The sequence below is a fragment of the Pristiophorus japonicus genome, unplaced genomic scaffold, assembly GCF_044704955.1.
Source record: "Pristiophorus japonicus isolate sPriJap1 unplaced genomic scaffold, sPriJap1.hap1 HAP1_SCAFFOLD_29, whole genome shotgun sequence".
NCBI classification, from domain to species: domain Eukaryota; kingdom Metazoa; phylum Chordata; class Chondrichthyes; family Pristiophoridae; genus Pristiophorus; species Pristiophorus japonicus.
Window position 1 is genome coordinate 6,548,586 of NW_027252668.1, and position 16,433 is coordinate 6,565,018.

The 16,433-nt window shown below is 58.5% G+C and overlaps 2 protein-coding genes across 9 annotated transcripts in view; one reads left to right on the forward strand and one right to left on the reverse strand.

Annotated features, from left to right (window-relative positions):
- The window catches only part of LOC139248256 (integrin alpha-X-like), a 230,761-nt gene that overhangs the window by 142,979 nt on the left and 71,349 nt on the right, over positions 1–16,433 (forward strand). For 4 of the 8 annotated variants that reach the window (XM_070872012.1, XM_070872016.1, XM_070872015.1 and 1 more), the window contains exons 1-4: positions 11,320–11,415; positions 13,143–13,257; positions 14,599–14,705; positions 15,458–15,531. In XM_070872012.1, the coding sequence (XP_070728113.1) occupies positions 11,358–11,415; positions 13,143–13,257; positions 14,599–14,705; positions 15,458–15,531 (354 nt within the window). In that variant the 5' untranslated portion in view covers positions 11,320–11,357. Of the gene's footprint in view, positions 1–11,316; positions 11,416–13,142; positions 13,258–14,598; positions 14,706–15,457; positions 15,532–16,433 lie in introns of those variants that run through there. The other 4 variants (XM_070872014.1, XM_070872013.1, XM_070872019.1 and 1 more) reach the window with 3 other exon arrangements.
- LOC139248097 (tyrosinase-like) lies at positions 40–5,916 on the reverse strand. Its single transcript, XM_070871847.1, has 5 exons — positions 5,810–5,916; positions 5,131–5,740; positions 3,162–3,375; positions 1,987–2,128; positions 40–226 (listed from the first exon to the last, which is right to left on the reverse strand). Exons 1-5 carry the CDS (start codon positions 5,914–5,916, stop codon positions 43–45), a joined length of 1,257 nt encoding a protein of 418 aa, XP_070727948.1. The 3' UTR covers positions 40–42.

Consider the following 16,433-nt stretch of genomic DNA (forward strand, 5'->3'; position numbering starts at 1 on the left):
AGGGATGCCAAGAACCAAGGGCGAGGGGGTCGAGAGGTCCATTCAGACGGTCATGTTGGAATAGGTGTAGCCGAAATCCAGCGAGCTCCTCATGAAGTCTCGGTTCAACACCACCAGGATGAAAGGGGGCATCCTATCGTCGGCCCGGTGCCCGTGGGGGATGGAGGGGTCCTGGGGGTACAAGGAGGCTTTGCCAGGGTGAGCACGGAGCCACAGCTCAAAGATCCTGCCCATGAGCACCCGGAATAAAGAGAGAGAGAGAGAGACCACAATCAGATCATCCTAATACCAGTCCGAGCCTCTCCGGTTCCCTCCCTCCCTCCCCCTAACACCCTGAGACAGGAACAGGAGGCTATTCAGCCCCTCGAGCCTGTTACATTAGCAGCAGGAGGAGGCCCATTCAGCCGCTCGAGCCTGTTCCCGACCATTCAATCAGATCGTGCCTGATCTGAGTGCGTTGACACCTCCTGTCTAGAGGCACTCTTGCCCTTCCCCCCTCGCACCCCCCCCCTCCCACAACCTTTTCTTCCCGCGTCACACAATGGGGAAGTTCAACCGTGTGAGGGAGAACAGGAATCATGGCTTGTGGGTAACCTCTCAATCCCACGCTCCGGGAACTGGAATCGGGACTCTCGGCCCAATTCTGACCCTGCTCCTCGCTCCTCCCTCCCCCTTCTGTTCTCCCTCCCCCTCCTGACTCCTCCCTCCCCCTCCTGACTCCTACCTCCGTCACTCCTTCCCTCCGTCTCTTTCCCTCTCCCCCTCCCTCTCCCACCGATCGAATGGTGGAACAGGCTGGAGGGGCTGAATGGCCTCCTCTGGTTCCTATCTCAGCTCACGCAGGTTATAACACTGCATGACCCCCCGTTAAATATCTGACCCATCCCTTACTATCTGCCGCTGAATCAGACAGTTCGTCAGCTCGTCATCCCATCTGACCCGGAAACTAGCTTTCGACCTCCCACACCTCTCCATATCAAAACCGCCGCAACCGTGGTCTCATTTGACCCTGAAATGATCTTTCGAACACATATCTGTAGCACAACTCAGGCCACGAATTTCCACCTCTGTAACATCTCCCGTCTCCGTCATTGTCTCAGCTCTTCTGCTGCTGAAGCCCTCATCCCTGCCTTTGTTACCACCAGACGTGACTATTCCAACGTACTCCTGGTTGGACTCCCACATTCTCCCATTCGTACCTAGAGGTGATCCAAAAGTCGGCTGCCCGTGTCCTAACTCGCACCAAGTCCCGCTCACCCATCACCCACTGTGCTCGCTGACCCATCACCCCTGTGCTCGCTGACCCATCACCCCTCTGCTCGCTGACCCATCACCCCTGTGCTCACTGACCGACATTGGCTCCCGGTCCAGCAACACTTCCAGCATGAAATTCTCATCCTTGTTTTCAGATCTCTCCATGGCCCTTCCCTCCCTCCCTATCTCTGTAACCTCCTCCAGCCCTTACACTCCTCCCTATCTCTCTAACCTCCTCCAGCCCTTACACTTCTCCCCATCTCTGTAAACTCCTCCCCCTACACCCCTCCCTATCTCTGCAACCTCCTCCAGTCCCTACACCCCTCCCTATCTCAGTAAACTCCTCCAGCCCTTACACTCCTCCCTTTCTCTGTAACCTCCTCCAGCCCCTACAACCCTCCCTATATCTGTAAACTCCTCCAGCCCCTACAACCCATGAGATCTCTGCACTCCTCCAATTCTGACCTCTTGCACATCTCCCCGATTTCCATCGCTCCACCATCGGCGGCCGTGCCTTCAGCTGGCTGGGCCCTAAGCTCTGGAGCTCCCTCCCGAAACCTCCCCGCCTCCCTCTCCTCCTTTAAGACGTTTCTTAAAACCTCCCTCTTTGACCAAGCTTTTGGTCACCTGTCCCTAATATCTCCTTACGTGACTGGGTGTGGAATTTTTGTCTGAGTTACGCTCCTGTGAAGCGCCTTAGGACTGAATAAGAATGTAAATTGCGATTGTTACTTGTCGATGTAGGAGTGATGAGAGAGGAAGAGAGGGTCGTTGGCTGAATACGTCACGCTTGACATTGTTCCACCGCAGTAATAGTGAACCATATTGTGCATACTTGGATAGAGAGTGTTGGGGTCAGTCGGCTTCAGATATCCTGAGAGGGGGAGGAAAGAGAGGAGAGGGTAAAGGGAATCCAAAATCTGTCAACTGCACAAAGGCCAGCACCAGACAGGAACAGGAGGAGGCTGTTCAGCCCATCGAGCCTGTTACACAGGAACAGGAGGAGGCCGTTCAGCCCCTCGAACCTGTTACACAGGAACAGGAGGAAGCCATTCAGCCCCTCGAGCTGTTACATTTGGAACAAGAGGAGGCCATTCAGCCCCTCGAGCCTGTTACACAGAAATAGGAGGAGGCGATTCAGCTTCTCGAACCTGCTACAGTGGAGAGTCAGTACTGAGGGAGCGTGCACTGTTGGAGGGGCAGTACTGAGGGAGGACCGCACTGTCGGAGGGGCAGTACTTGAGGGAGGGGCAGTACTGAGGGAGGGCTGCACTGTCAGAGGGGCAGTACTGAGGGAGGACCGCACTGTCGGAGGGGCAGTACTGAGGGAGGGCCGCACTGTCGGAGCTGCCGTCTTTCAGATGAGACACTAAACTTCTCAGGTGGATGTAAAATATCTCAGGGCCAGTATTGAGAGAGGAGCAGGGGAGTTCTCTCCGGTGTCCTGGATTCAATATTTATCCCTCAACCAACTGTTTGCCGACTTGACCGGGGCTTTGTCTCATTGATGGGACCTTGCTGTATGCAAAATAGGTAAGCACGGGATCTTGCTGTGCACGGAATGGGCAATGGTGGGATCTTGCTGTGTGTGTAAGGCCAATGGTGGGATCTTGTTGTGTGGGTAAGGCCAATGGTGGGATCTTGCTGTGTGGGCAAGGCCAATGGTGGGATCTTGTTGTGTGTAAGGCCAATGGTGGGATCTTGCTGTGTGTGTAAGGCCAATGGTGGGATCTTGTTGTGTGTAAGGCCAATGGTGGGATCTTGCTGTGTGTGTAAGGCCAATGGTGGGATCTTGTTGTGTGGGTAAGGCCAATGGTGGGATCTTGTTGTGTGTAAGGCCAATGGTGGGATCTTGCTGTGTGTAAGGCCAATGGTGGGATCTTGCTGTGTGGAGCGAGGCTGCCTACCTTCGAGAGCGTTGCGGAAGGATCCCAGGGCGCTCTGGTTGTACGGAGGAGAGTCGTAGGTGGGCAGGCGGAGGCAGGACCTGACATCCTCGAGGCTGGGCAGACCCCCCAGGTTGGGGTCCCAGCCTGGGCGACGGCGGATTAAGCGGGTCGCTCCCGGCGGGCAAACCATGCTGAAATCCAGCTCGTGGGCACCCTCGCCTGAACAGAACGTCTGAGTGAGACAGAGAGTGAGTGAGTGAGTGAGCGCGAGACCGGGGGCGGGGAGGGGTGGGGAGCGCGAGGGGGGGGGGAATCGCGGGGGGAGAGGGGGAGGGCAGTGCGAGGGGGGGGTAGTGAGCGCGAGGGGCGGGCGCGGTGAGCCCAAGATGGAGTGAGACACAGAGTGGGAAGCAAGGGGGGGTTGGCATAATGTAGGGTACAGGGAGAGCGGGGGGAGAAACGATGAAATATTAAAGGGTTCGGGGAGTGGGGGGGGAAGACGAGGGGATATTAAAGGGTACGGGGAGTGGGGAGAGGGACGATGGGATATTAAAGGGTACGGGTAGAGCGTGGGAGAGACGATGGGATATTAAAGGGTACGGGGGGAGTGGGGGGAGAGACGATGGGATATTAAAGGGTTCAGGGAGTGGGGGGAGAGACGATGGGATATTAAAGGGTACGGGGAGTGGGGGGAGAGACGATGGGATATTAAAGGGTTCAGGGAGTGGGGGGAGAGACGATGGGATATTAAAGGGTTCAGGGAGTGGGGGGGGAGAGACGATGGGATATTAAAGGATACGGGGAGTGGGGGGAGAGAGACGATGGGATATTAAAGGGTACGGGGGGAGTGGGGGAGAGACGATGGGATATTAAAGGGTACGGGGAGTGGGGGGAGAGTTGATGGGATATTAAAGGGTACGGGGAGTGGGGGGGGAGACGATGGGATATTAAAGGGTACGGTGAGTTGGGGGAGAGACGATGGGATATTAAAGGGTACGGGGAGTGGGGGAGAGACGATGGGATATTAAAGGTAATGGGGAGTGGGGGGAGAGACGATGGGATATTAAAGGGTACAGGGGGGAGTGGAGGGAGATACGACGGGATATTAAAGGGTACAGGGAGTGGGGGAGAGACGATGGGATATTAAGGGTACAGGGGGAGTGGGGGAGAGACGATGGAGTATTAAAGGGTACGAGGGGGAGTGGGGGGAGAGACGATGGGATATTAAGGGTACAGGGGGAGTGGGGGAGAGACGATGGGATATTAAGGGTACGGGGGGAGTGGGGGGAGAGACGATGGGATATTAAGGGTACGGGGGGAGTGGGGGAGAGACGATGGGATATTAAAGGGTACGGGGAGTGGGGGGGGAGAGACGATGGGATATTAAAGGGTACGGGGGGAGTGGGGGAGAGACGATGGGATATTAAAGGGTACGGGGAGTGGGGGGAGAGTTGATGGGATATTAAAGGGTACGGGGAGTGGGGGGGGAGACGATGGGATATTAAAGGGTACGGTGAGTTGGGGGAGAGACGATGGGATATTAAAGGGTACGGGGAGTGGGGGAGAGACGATGGGATATTAAAGGTAATGGGGAGTGGGGGGAGAGACGATGGGATATTAAAGGGTACAGGGGGGAGTGGAGGGAGATACGATGGGATATTAAAGGGTACAGGGAGTGGGGGAGAGACGATGGGATATTAAGGGTACAGGGGGAGTGGGGGAGAGACGATGGAGTATTAAAGGGTACGAGGGGGAGTGGGGGGAGAGACGATGGGATATTAAGGGTACAGGGGGAGTGGGGGAGAGACGATGGGATATTAAGGGTACGGGGGGAGTGGGGGGAGAGACGATGGGATATTAAGGGTACGGGGGGAGTGGGGGAGAGACGATGGGATATTAAAGGGTACGAGGGGGAGTGGGGGAGAGACGATGGAGTATTAAAGGGTACGAGGGGAGCGGGGAAAGCAGACACATAAACGGATCTTACCGGCCAGCTGAAGAAGCGGGAGGACGGGTTCAGGAGACCTCGCGCGTTGCTGGAGCCGAAGATGTTGTCGGTGCAGACGTCGCAGGCCGCCTGTCCCGCCCAGGTCCAGTAGGGGACGGAGAGGTCGGGGTCGCCGGTCAGGTTGCGCATCTCGCGCTCGAAGGCCAGGAGGTAGAGCCGGTGCCACAGAGGGAAAGCGGGGCCGCCGTGTGCATAGGCCCCGGGGGCCCCGTCTCCCCGCCGCTTGGCGCAGAGGTAGTGCGCCCAGGTGAAGACGTGGTAGAGGCTGGCGTGGCGGAAGCGGCGGGGCGCGCCGGGCCGTGGGCTGGCACTGGTGTAGATGAGGTAGCGGGGGCTGCGTGCCCTCTTGGCCAGCACCAGCCGGTCCAGGAACAGCCCCAGCTCGGTCGGCAGAAGCTGCCGCAGGTCCCGACGCTCCACCAGGTGGCGGTGCTGGCAGCGGGGGCCACGGAGCCCGTGGGCACACTCGCCGCAGTCGAAGCCCCCGTAGCCCGGGGCGCAGGCGCACAGCCGGCCGAAGAAGTAGGCGGGCCAGCCCAGGCGGAAGTCGAGGGGCGGCGGGGAGGGGGAGGAGGGGTCACTCAGCCCCCTTGCGGACCCCAATCAGCGGCAGGCCCCGCAGCCCGAGGCCTTCCCGCAGGGCGAGTTGTCACCCCACCACAGCGGGCAGCAGGTGCGGCTGGCCAGGTGGCGCTCGGTGGCACAGGGGCGGGGGATCTGCCCGCGGGTGCTCATCACCAGGGCCAAGGCCAGGAGTAGCCGCATGGCAAGGGCAGCGGCTCTGGATTGGTGGGGTAACAGCTTCCCGCTGGGGTTTGTCACCAGCCCCTCCACCGCGGGGCCGTGTGATGCTCGAACCCACGGGGCACACGACCGGTGTTCGATGGTGGTCGCCGCTCCTCGCGCCTCCGGCTCGCTCCCCCTCTCCGTCCCGCTCGCTTGCCGCCGGCTCCCACTCCCACGAGCTCCCCGGCTCCCAGAATCCGCTCGGGCCCGTCCGCGGCTGCTCAACACGGGTCAGGCTGTGGAGCAACAGGACGCCAGGTTAGAGGTGGAGCCGGACCGAGGGAGGGTATAGGGGAAGAGCAGGGCCAAGGGACGGCGTGGGGAGAGAGCGGGGCCGAGGGAGGGTGTGGGAGGGGAGCACGGGGCTGATGGAGGGTGTGGGGTGAGGGGGGGGAGAATGGGGCCGAGGGAGGGTGTGGGGGGGGGAGCGCGGGGCCGATGGAGGGTGTGGGGGGGGAGAGCTGGGAGAGAGGGAGGGTGTGGGGGGGGAGAGCAGGGAGAGAGGGAGGGTGTGGTGGGGGAGAGCGGGGATAGAGGGAGGGTGTGGGGGGAGAGCGGGGATAGAGGGAGGGTGTGGGGGGAGAGCGGGGATAGAGGGAGGGTGTGGGGGGGAGAGCGGGGATAGAGGGAGGGTGTGGGGGGAGAGCGGGGATAGAGGGAGGGTGTGGGGGGAGAGCGGGGATAGAGGGAGGGTGTGGGAGGAGAGCGGGGATAGAGGGAGAGTGTGGGGGGAGAGCGGGGATAGAGGGAGAGTGTGGGGGGAGAGCGGGGCCGAGGGAGGGTGTGGGGGGAGAGCAGGGATAGAGGGAGTGTGTGGGGGGAGAGCGGGGATAGAGGGAGGGAGTGGGGGGGAGAGCGGGGATAGAGGGAGGGTGTGGGGGGAGAGCGGGGATAGAGGGAGGGTGTGGGGGGAGAGCGGGTATAGAGGGAGGGTGTGGGGGGAGAGCGGGGATAGAGGGAGGGTGTGGGGTGGGGGGGAGAACGGGACCGAGGAAGGGTGTGGGGGGAGAGCGGGGATAGAGGGGAGGGTGTGGGGGGAGAGCGAGGCCGAAGGAGGATGTGGGGTGGGGGGGGAGAACGGGACCGAGGGAGGGTGTGGGGGGAGAGCGGGGATAGAGGGAGGGTGTGGGGGGAGAGCGAGGCCGAGGGAGGATGTGGGGTGGGAGGGAGAACGGGACCGAGGGAGGGTGTGGGGGGAGAGTGGGGATAGAGGGAGGGTGTGGGGCGGAGAACGGGACCGAGGGAAGGAGTGGGGTGGAGAGCGGGGATAGAGGGAGGGTGTGGGGGGAGAGCGGGGCCGAGGGAGGATGTGGGGTGGGGGGGGAGAACGGGACCGAGGGAGGGTGTGGGGGGAGAGCGGGGATAGAGGGAGGGAGTGGGGTGGAGAGCGGGAGGGAGTGGGGTGGAGAGCGGGGATAGAGGGAGGGTGTGGGGGGAGAGCGGGGATAGAGGGAGGGAGTGGGGTGGAGAGCGGGAGGGAGTGGGGTGGAGAGCGGGGATAGAGGGAGGGTGTGGGGGGAGAGCGGGGCCGAGGGAGTGTGTGTAGGGGGGGTGGATGGGGGCGATAGGGGAGAGCGGGGCTGAGGGAGGATGTAGGGGATGGAGAGCGGAGATGGAGGGACTTCCACTACACACACCCACCCACACTCTCACGCGCTCTCGCATACACACACACACACACACACACACACACACAAACAAACACACAATCGCACCCTTAAAAACAGAAACAGGCGCGCTCTCACACACACGCCCGTTCTCACACACGCGCTCTCACACACACACACTTTCATACACACCTAGAGAGACACTCACACACACAAACAGACAGACAAACACATCCAGCAAAGCAGAGACACACACACACACACAGATAGTAACACACAGAGACACAGGTAGAAACACATACACACATACATCCTGACACAAACACACACATACATAGGCAGTACTGAGAGAGCGCTGCACTGTCGGAGGGGCAGTACTGAGGGAATGCCGTACTGTTGGAGGGGCAGTTATGTGGGAGTGCCGCACTGTCGGAGGGGCAGTACTGAGGGAGCGCTGCACTGTCGGAGGGGCAGTACTGAGGGAGTGCCGCACTGTTGGAGGGGCAGTTATGTGGGAGTGCCGCACTGTCGGAGATCAATACTGAAGGTCTGGAGGCAGGGAATGGGTTCCTACCTTATCTCTGCAGTCGCTCCTTGCCTGACTCCCCCTCCAGCCGATAGATGTCACGTCAACCCTGGTTAGGGAGGCCCTATACTCTCTCTCCACTCCATAAAACCTCCTGCGATGGCGATCTCCTGGTACACCTGGGCTAGTCCTTGTATCATCGTCCGCCCCCCGCAACCATCCAAGGATGGTCTCTGGACTCCCACCGGCCAATCAGAGGCCTCAAAGGGCTGATGAATATTCAACAACCCAAGGGCTGAGCCAAGCAATGGGCTGGATTGGCTGCTTGACCCGTTGGACCAATCGGAGGAGGGCACCTGACACGACCTCAGGGCTTTGTGGGCGGCTGCGGGCTCATTCTGGGCTGCCCAGGTGTGCGGCGACGCTGCGATCGCCAGGGGTGATGAGTGATGGGGAAATCGGCTGAGCCGCTCTCAATGGCTGAGTCTCGAGCCAAACCCCAGGTTCTCCTTCATTGGACGCTTCCTACTGCAACCGGCTGGCTCAGCCAATGGGCCGCAGTCCAGACTTCCGGTCAGATGGTCGTCTCCACACGGGAACGGGCGGGGCAAGGTCATCTCGGTCCTGCCAAGCGGGCATCACATCACCGGCCAAGGGAAACTGGGACGCCGAGACAATGGGCCAGAGAGAGAGGGGAAGAGAGAGAGGGAGGGGAAGAGAGAGAGGGAGGGGGAGAGAGAGAGAGAGACAGACACACACACACAGGGAGGGAGAGAGAGAGAGAGACACACGCGCGGATTGAGAAATGGAGAGAGAGAAAGATACACACACCGCGCAGAGAGAGAGAGAGAGAGACACACAGGGGGGGAGAGAGAGAGAGAGAGACTCACACACGGAGAGGGAGAGACAGAAAAAAAGAGAGACACATCGACAGGGAGAGAGAAAGAGAGACACACAGGGAAAGGGAGAGAGAGGGAGAGAGGGTAAAGGAGATAGAGATACAGAGAGAGGGGTGGGAGAGACAGAGAGCGAGAGAGGGGGAAAGACACGGGGAGAGAGAGAGAGAGACAAAGAGAGGGAGTGCGGGAGAGGGACACAGAGAGAGAGACAGACAGACAGAGAGAGACATAGAGGGAAAGTGAGGGAGGGACAGAGTGAGTTAGAGAGAGAGAGAGAGAGTGCAGGAAAGGGAGGGAGGGAGGGAGAGAGAGTGACACGGGGAGAGAGAGAGAGAGACAGACAGAGCGGGAGAGAGAGGCAGTGAGAAGGACAGAGAGAGAGAAAGAGGGAGGGAGAGAGAGACACAGACAGGGAGACACACAGGGAGAAGGAGCGAGACACGCACAGGGAGAGAGGGAGCGAGAGAGACAGAGAGAGAGTGTGACACATGGAGACAGAGACAGAGGGAGACACGGACAGAGGAACATAAGAAATAGGAGCAGGAGTTGGCCATAAGGCTCCTCGAGCCTACTCCTCCACTTAATAAGATCATGGCTGATCCAATCATGGACTCAGGTCCACTTCCCTGCCCACTCCCAATAACCCCTTATTCTCTTATCGGTTAAGAAACTGAATAAATTTAAGACCGAGATAGACAATGATCCAGTTTCCACAGCTCTCTGAGGCAGCAAATTCCACAGATTTACAACCCTCTGAGAAGGAATTCCTCCTCATCCTAGTTTTAAATGGGCGGCCCCTTATTCTAAGATTATGCCCCCTCCGACAGTGCAGCACTCCCTCAGTACTGCCCCTCCGACAGTGCAGCGCTCCCTCAGTACTGCCCCTCCGACAGTGCAGCGCTCCCTCAGTACTGCCCCTCCGACAGTGCAGCACTCCCTCAGTACTGCCCCTCCGACAGTGCAGCGCTCCCTCAGTACTGCCCCTCCCACAGTGCAGCGCTCCCTCAGTACTGCCCCTCCGACAGTGCAGCGCTCCCTCAGTACTGTCCCTCCCACAGTGCAGTGCTCCCTCAGTACTGCCCCTCCCACAGTGCAGCGCTCCCTCAGTGTTGCCCCTTCCACAGTGCAGCACTCCCTCAGTGTTGCCCCTTCCACAGTGCAGCACTCCCTCAGTACTGCCCCTCCCACAGTGCAGCACTCCATTAGTATTGCCCCTCCCACAGTGCAGCGCTCCCTCAGTACTGCCCCTCCCACAGTGCAGCGCTCCCTCAGTACTGCCCCTCCCACAGTGCAGCACTCCATTAGTATTGCCCCTCCGTCAGTACAGCGCTCCCTCAGTACTGCCCCTCCCACAGTGCAGCGCTCCCTCAGTACTGCCCCTCCCACAGTGCAGCACTCCATTAGTATTGCCCCTCTGTCAGTGCAACGCTCCCTCAGTACTGCTCCTCGACGGTGCAACGCTCCCTCAGTACTGCCCCTCTGAGAGACAGAGAGAGAGACATAGACAGACATAGACATAGACATAGACAGAGAGAGAAATAGAGACAGAGAAAAATAGAAACAGAGCGAGAGAGATAAAGAGAGAGAGAGAGACGGAGAGAGGGAGACACAGACAGAGAGACGGAAGGCCGGAAATAAAGTGCAGAGAAATACACAGTCTTTGATGGGACTGAGTAGGGGAAACTTTACTCTGTATCTAACCCCGTGCTGTACCTGCCCTGGGAGTGTTTGATGGGACAGTGTAGAGGGAGCTTTACTCTGTATCTAACCCCGTGCTGTACCTGCCCTGGGAGTGTTTGATGGGACAGTGTAGAGGGAGCTTTACTCTGTATCTAAACCCGTGCTGTACCTGCCCTGGGAGTGTTTGATGGGACAGTGTAGAGGGAGCTTTACTCTGTATCTAACCCCGTGCTGTACCTGCCCTGGGAGTGTTTGATGGGACAGTGCAGAGGGAGCTTTACTCTGTATCTAAACCCGTGCTGTACCTGCCCTGGGAGTGTTTGATGGGAACAGTGTAGAGGGAGCTTTACTCTGTATCGAACCTGTGCTGTACCTGCCCTGGGAGTGTTTGATGGGACAGTGTAGAGGGAGCTTTACTCTGTATCGAACCCGTGCTGTACCTGCCCTGGGAGTGTTTGATGGGACAGTGTAGAGGGAGCGTTACTCTGTATCGAACCCATGCTGTATCTGCCCTGGGAGTGTTTGATGGGACAGGGTAGAGACCTTTGGGTGACCCCGGGAATTTCAGCAGGGCACGGATCACGAGGAGGGGGCAGGAAACCACGAGCCCAGAGAACTGAGAAAGGATGTGAGGAAATGAGGCCTCAAACCACAGCTAACTGAGGAAGTGAGTGGCTTTCTTCACTGTCTCCTTGGCTTTGTAGGTCGATGGCTGCGAAGCAGGGATTGAGGGGGGTGTTGGCTCTCATACTGTGTCTGTGCTGTGGTAAGTCAGGGCGAGGGGTGTGGGTCCTGAGGGAATGGCTGGGTGGGGTAAGTCAGGGCGAGGGGGGAGGGGTGTGGGCCCTGAGGGAATGGCTGGGTGGGGTAAGTCAGGGTGAGGGGGGGAGGGGGTGTGGGTCCTGAGGGAGTGGCTGGGTGGGGGATGGAGAGGGCGAGGGGGGAGGGTCTGTGGATCCTGAGGGAATGGCTGGGTGGGGTAAGTCAGGGGGAGGGGTGTGTGCCCTGAGGGAATGTCTGGCTGGGGGATGGAGAGGGCGAGGTGGAGGGTCTGTGGATCCTGAGGGAATGGCTGGCTTCGGGAAGGAGGGGGTCTGGGAGAGAGTCGAGCCTCACGTATGTATGAGTGGGAGACCGTTCGGCCCTTCATGACCATGCTAGCCCACTGTTAGTACAATCCCAACCCAGTGTTGGCTCTCTCTCAAACTAATCCCACTGCCCTGCTCTCTCCCCATAGCCCTGTATCAATCTCAAACTAATCCCACTGCCCCGCTCTCTCCCCATAGCCCTGTATCAATCTCAAACTAATCCTACTGCCCTGCTCTCTCCCCATAGCCCTGTGTCAATCTCAAACTAATCCCACTGTCCCGCTCTCCCAAGAGATTACATGCCTGCAAGGCGCTGGGAGTCAGTCTACATGACCATGACCACCTATTTCCACCTCCGTAACATCGCCCGTCTCCGCCTCTGCCTCAACACATCCAGTGCTGAAACCTCTCACCCTGCTCTTTGTCCCCCCAGACTCGACTGTCCCAACGCTCTCCCAGCTTCCACCCTCCGTAACCGTCAGCTCATCGTAATCTCCTGCTTGCTGCCCCCGTGTCCTAACTCACACCGAGTCCCGTTCACTCCTCACCCCCTGTGCTCACTGACCTTCATTGACTCCTGGTCCGGCAATGCCTCGATTTTAAAATTCTCATTTTGGTTCAAATCCCTCCAGCCCTACACCTCTCCCTATCTCTGTAACCTCCTCCAGCCCTACACCTCTCCCTATCTCTGTAACCTCCTCCAGCCCTACACCCCTCCCTATCTCTGTAACCTCCTCCAGCCCCACACCTCTCCCTATCTCTGTAACCTCCTCCAGCCCCACACCTCTCCCTATCTCTGTAACCTCCTCCAGCTCCTACACCCCTCCCTATCTCTGTAACCTCCTCCAGCCCGACACCTCTCCCTATCTCTGTAACCTCCTCCAGCCCTACACCCCTCCCTATCTCTGTAACCTCCTCCAGCCCCACACCTCTCCCTATCTCTGTAACCTCCTCCAGCCCTATACCCCTCCCTATCTCTAACCACCTCCAACCCCTACACCCCTTCCTATCTCTGTAATCTCCTCCAGCCCCCCCCGCCCCGAGATCTATGCGCTCCTCCAATGCTGCCCCCTTATGAAGCCCCCGACTTCCATTGCTCCAACATTGGCGGCTGTGACTTCAGCTGCCTGGGCCCTAAGCTCTGGAATTCCCTCCCTTAACCTCTCTGGCTCTCCCTCCTCCTTTAAGAAGCACTTTAAAACCTCCCTCATTGACCAAGCTTTTAGTCACCTGCCCTAATATCTCCTCGAGTCTCGTTGTCAAACCCTGACTGATTTATGCTGCTGTGAAGGGCCTCGGGATGTTTTACTTCGTTAAAGGCGCTATATAAATGCACGTGATTGTTGCGAGATTATCGAAACCGATTAATTGAAGGGACTCCCATACCTTGTTCTCCTTCGCGAAGCCATGGGGCCTTCAAGAAGCTTCAATATTGAGATCGAAAAACCAACTATCTTCAACAGGAGCCGAGAATCGCACTTCGGGCAAACAGTGGCTCAGTTTGAAAGCAGCGAGAAGTGGTGAGTGCGACTGACATACGATTTGGGAGAAGGGACTGAGAGACACCAGTCAGTGTACAGATATCTCCCTGAGGGAGAGGGGACTGAGAGACACCAGTCAGTGTACAGATATCTCCCTGAGGGAGAGGGGACTGAGAGACACCAGTCAGTGTACAGATATCTCCCTGAGGGAGGAGGGTACTGAGAGACACCAGTCAATGTACAGATATCTCCCTGAGAGAGAGGGACTGAGAGACACCAGTCAATGTACAGATATCTCCCTGAGAGAGAGGGACTGAGAGACACCAGTCAATGTACAGATATCTCCCTGAGGGAGAGGGACTGAGAGACACCAGTCAGTGTACAGATATCTCCCTGAGGGAGGGGATTGAGAGACACCAGTCAGTGTACAGATATCTCCCTGAGGGAGGGGATTGAGAGACACCAGTCGGTGTACAGATATCTCCCTGAGGGAGGAGGGATGGAGAATTCAGTCAGTACGTTAACCTTTAACAGGTAGTTTGAGCTGTTGCAGCTGAATGCTCGAATGTCCGGTGTTTCAGGATGTGAGCATTGTTCCATTGCCTGCGACTAATTCCTGCAGATAGGTAAATCACACGGAGCTGTAACAATGAGAGAAAGGAGGAAGGATTGCGAGAATGTCCCACAGGTCAAGGACAGGGCTGGTCAGCCAATGTTTGGAGGGTGGGTCAGGAGTTCAAGGGGCTGTCATTTCTAGAGTGTGTGAAGGATCGTGGGAGGGGGGGTCAATGTAGGGGGAGGGGTGTTGGGCCAAGGGTGGAGAATGGGGTGAGGGGTAGAATTGGGCAAGGGAGCAAATGGGGTGAGTTGTGAGAAGGGGCCAGGGGGAGATGGGGCTGTCTCTGTCTCTGCACCCCACTCTCTCTCCCCCAGCGATGCTCTAATCCACTCTCACATACCCTCCCCTCCCTCCCTCCCTCTCTCTCTCTTTCTCTCACCCCCAGCGATGCTCTAATCCTCCCTCTCTCTCCCTCTCTCTCTCTTCCAGCGATGCTCTAACCCGCTCCCTCTCTCCCAGCGATGCTTTAACCCTCTCCCTCTCCCCCAGCGATGCTCTAACCCTCTCTCTCTCCCCCAGCGATGCTCTAACCCTCTCTCTCTCCCCCAGCGATGCTCTAACCCTCTCTCTCTCCCCCAGCGATGCTCTAACCCTCTCTCTCTCCCCCAGCGATGCTCTAACCCTCTCTCTCTCCCCCAGCGATGCTCTAACCCTCTCTCTCTCTCCCAGCGATGCTCTAACCCTCTCCCGCTCTCTCTCTCTCTCTCTCTTTCTCTCTCTCCCCCAGCGATGCTCTAATCCTCTCTCTCCCCACCCTGCAGGATTATTGTCGGTGCCCCCCTCGAGCGGAATCAGAGTGGCACCACAACGGGCAGAGTCTACAAGTGTCATTACACCCGCGAGTCCTGCAGCCCACTGCCCGTGCGATGTAAGTCCCTCTCCCTCTCCCCTCCCCTCTCCCCTCCCCTCTCCCCCTCTACCTCCACTCTCCCTTTCCGTCAGGCCCGGGGGCTGTGAGGCTGTAGGGTGCTCTGCAATCCTTCCAACCCCGCCAAAGCATCGCTCCCTCAGTACTGCCCCTCCGACAGTGCGGCACTCCCTCAGTACTGACCCACCGACAGTGCAGTGCTTCCTCAGTACTGGCCCTCCGACAGTGCCCTACCTCAGAAGTGCCCCTCCGACTGTGCAGCACTCCCTCAGAAGTGCCCTCTGACAGTGCAGCACTCCCTCAGTACTGCCGCTCCGACAGTGTGGCGCTCCCTCAGTACTGCCCCTCCGACAGTGCAGCACTCCCTCAGTACTACCCCTCCGACAGTGCAGCACTCCCTCAGTACTACCCCTCCGACAGTGCAGCACTCCCTCAGTACTGCCCCTCCGACAGTGCAGCACTCCCTCAGTACTGCCCCTCCGACAGTGCAGCACTCCCTCAGTACTACCCCTCCGACAGTGCAGCACTCCCTCAGTACTACCCCTCCGACAGTGCAGCACTCCCTCAGTACTGCCCCTCCGACAGTGCAGCACTCCCTCAGTACTACCCCTCCGACAGTGCAGCACTCCCTCAGTACTGCCCCTCCGACAGTGCCTCCAGCCCCCAGTATGGAATGGTCGGCGACATGGAGGTGATCGGATTTGACGCGAACCTCCGTCAGTCTCTAATCTGCCTTCCATGTTTCTCCCCAGCACCTCCCGAAGCAGGAGGCATCTCTCTGGGACTGTCCCTGGTGTCACGGCGAAAGGGCAGTCCGCAGATTCTGGTGAGTCTGTGAGTCAATCGAGCCGGGCTCCGTGGGACTAGGCCTGGGGCGCACAATACTGCAAGGCCTGGGCTTTTCCTGCTGTGTGTGGAGGGGGGAGCTCTGCACCCACACTGTGTGTGTGTGTGTGTGTGTGTGTGAGAGGGGGTGGGGGCTCGGCACCCACACCGAGAATGTGAGTGTGTGGGGGGGAGGGGCTCGGTACCCACACCGGGTGTGTGAGTGTTTGTGTGTGTGAGAGGGGCTGGGGGCTCGGCACCCACACCGAGTGTGTGTGTGTGTGTGTGTGTGTGGGTACCCACACCGAGTGTGAGAGTGTGTGGGGGGGAGGGGCTCGGTACCCACACCGGGTGTGAGAGTGTGTGGGGGGGAGGGGCTCAGTACCCACACCGGGTGTGAGAGTGTGTGGTTACCACACCGAGTGTGTGTGTGTGTGTTTGTGTGTGTGTGTGTGTGTGGGTACCACACCGAGTGTGTGTGTGTGTGTGGGTACCACACCGAGTGTGAGAGTGTGTGGCTACCACACCGAGTGTGTGTGAGTGTGTGTACCATACCGAGTGTGTGTGAGTGTGTGTGTGTACCACACCGAGTGTGAGTGTGTGTGTGTGTACCACACCGAGTGTGTGTGTGTGTGTGTGTGTGTACCACACCGAGTGTGAGAGTGTGTGTGTGTGTGTACCACACCGAGTGTGTGTGTGTACCACACCGAGTGTGTGTGAGTGTGTGTGTGTACCACACAGAGTGTGAGAGTGTGTGTGTGTGTGTACCACACCGAGTGTGTGTGTGTGTGTGTACCACACCAAGTGTGTGTGAGTGTGTGTACCACACCGAGTGTGTGTGAGTGTGTGTGAGTGTGTGTGTGTACCACACCGAGTGTGAGAGTGTGTGTGTGTGTGTGTACC

What these genes read in the sequence shown, in the direction of transcription:
- LOC139248097 (XM_070871847.1), bottom strand. Translation starts at nt 5,916, where the DNA reads ATGCGGCTACTCCTGGCCTTGGCCCTGGTGATGAGCACCCGCGGGCAG. An exon ending in CTTCCGCAACGCTCTCGAAG is followed by an intron (nt 2,129 to 3,161) that starts GTAGGCAGCCTC and finishes TCCCCCTCTCAG; the next exon opens with GATATCTGAAGCCGACTGAC. An exon ending in CATCACTCCTACATCGACAA is followed by an intron (nt 227 to 1,986) that starts GTAACAATCGCA and finishes GCTCATGGGCAG; the next exon opens with GATCTTTGAGCTGTGGCTCC.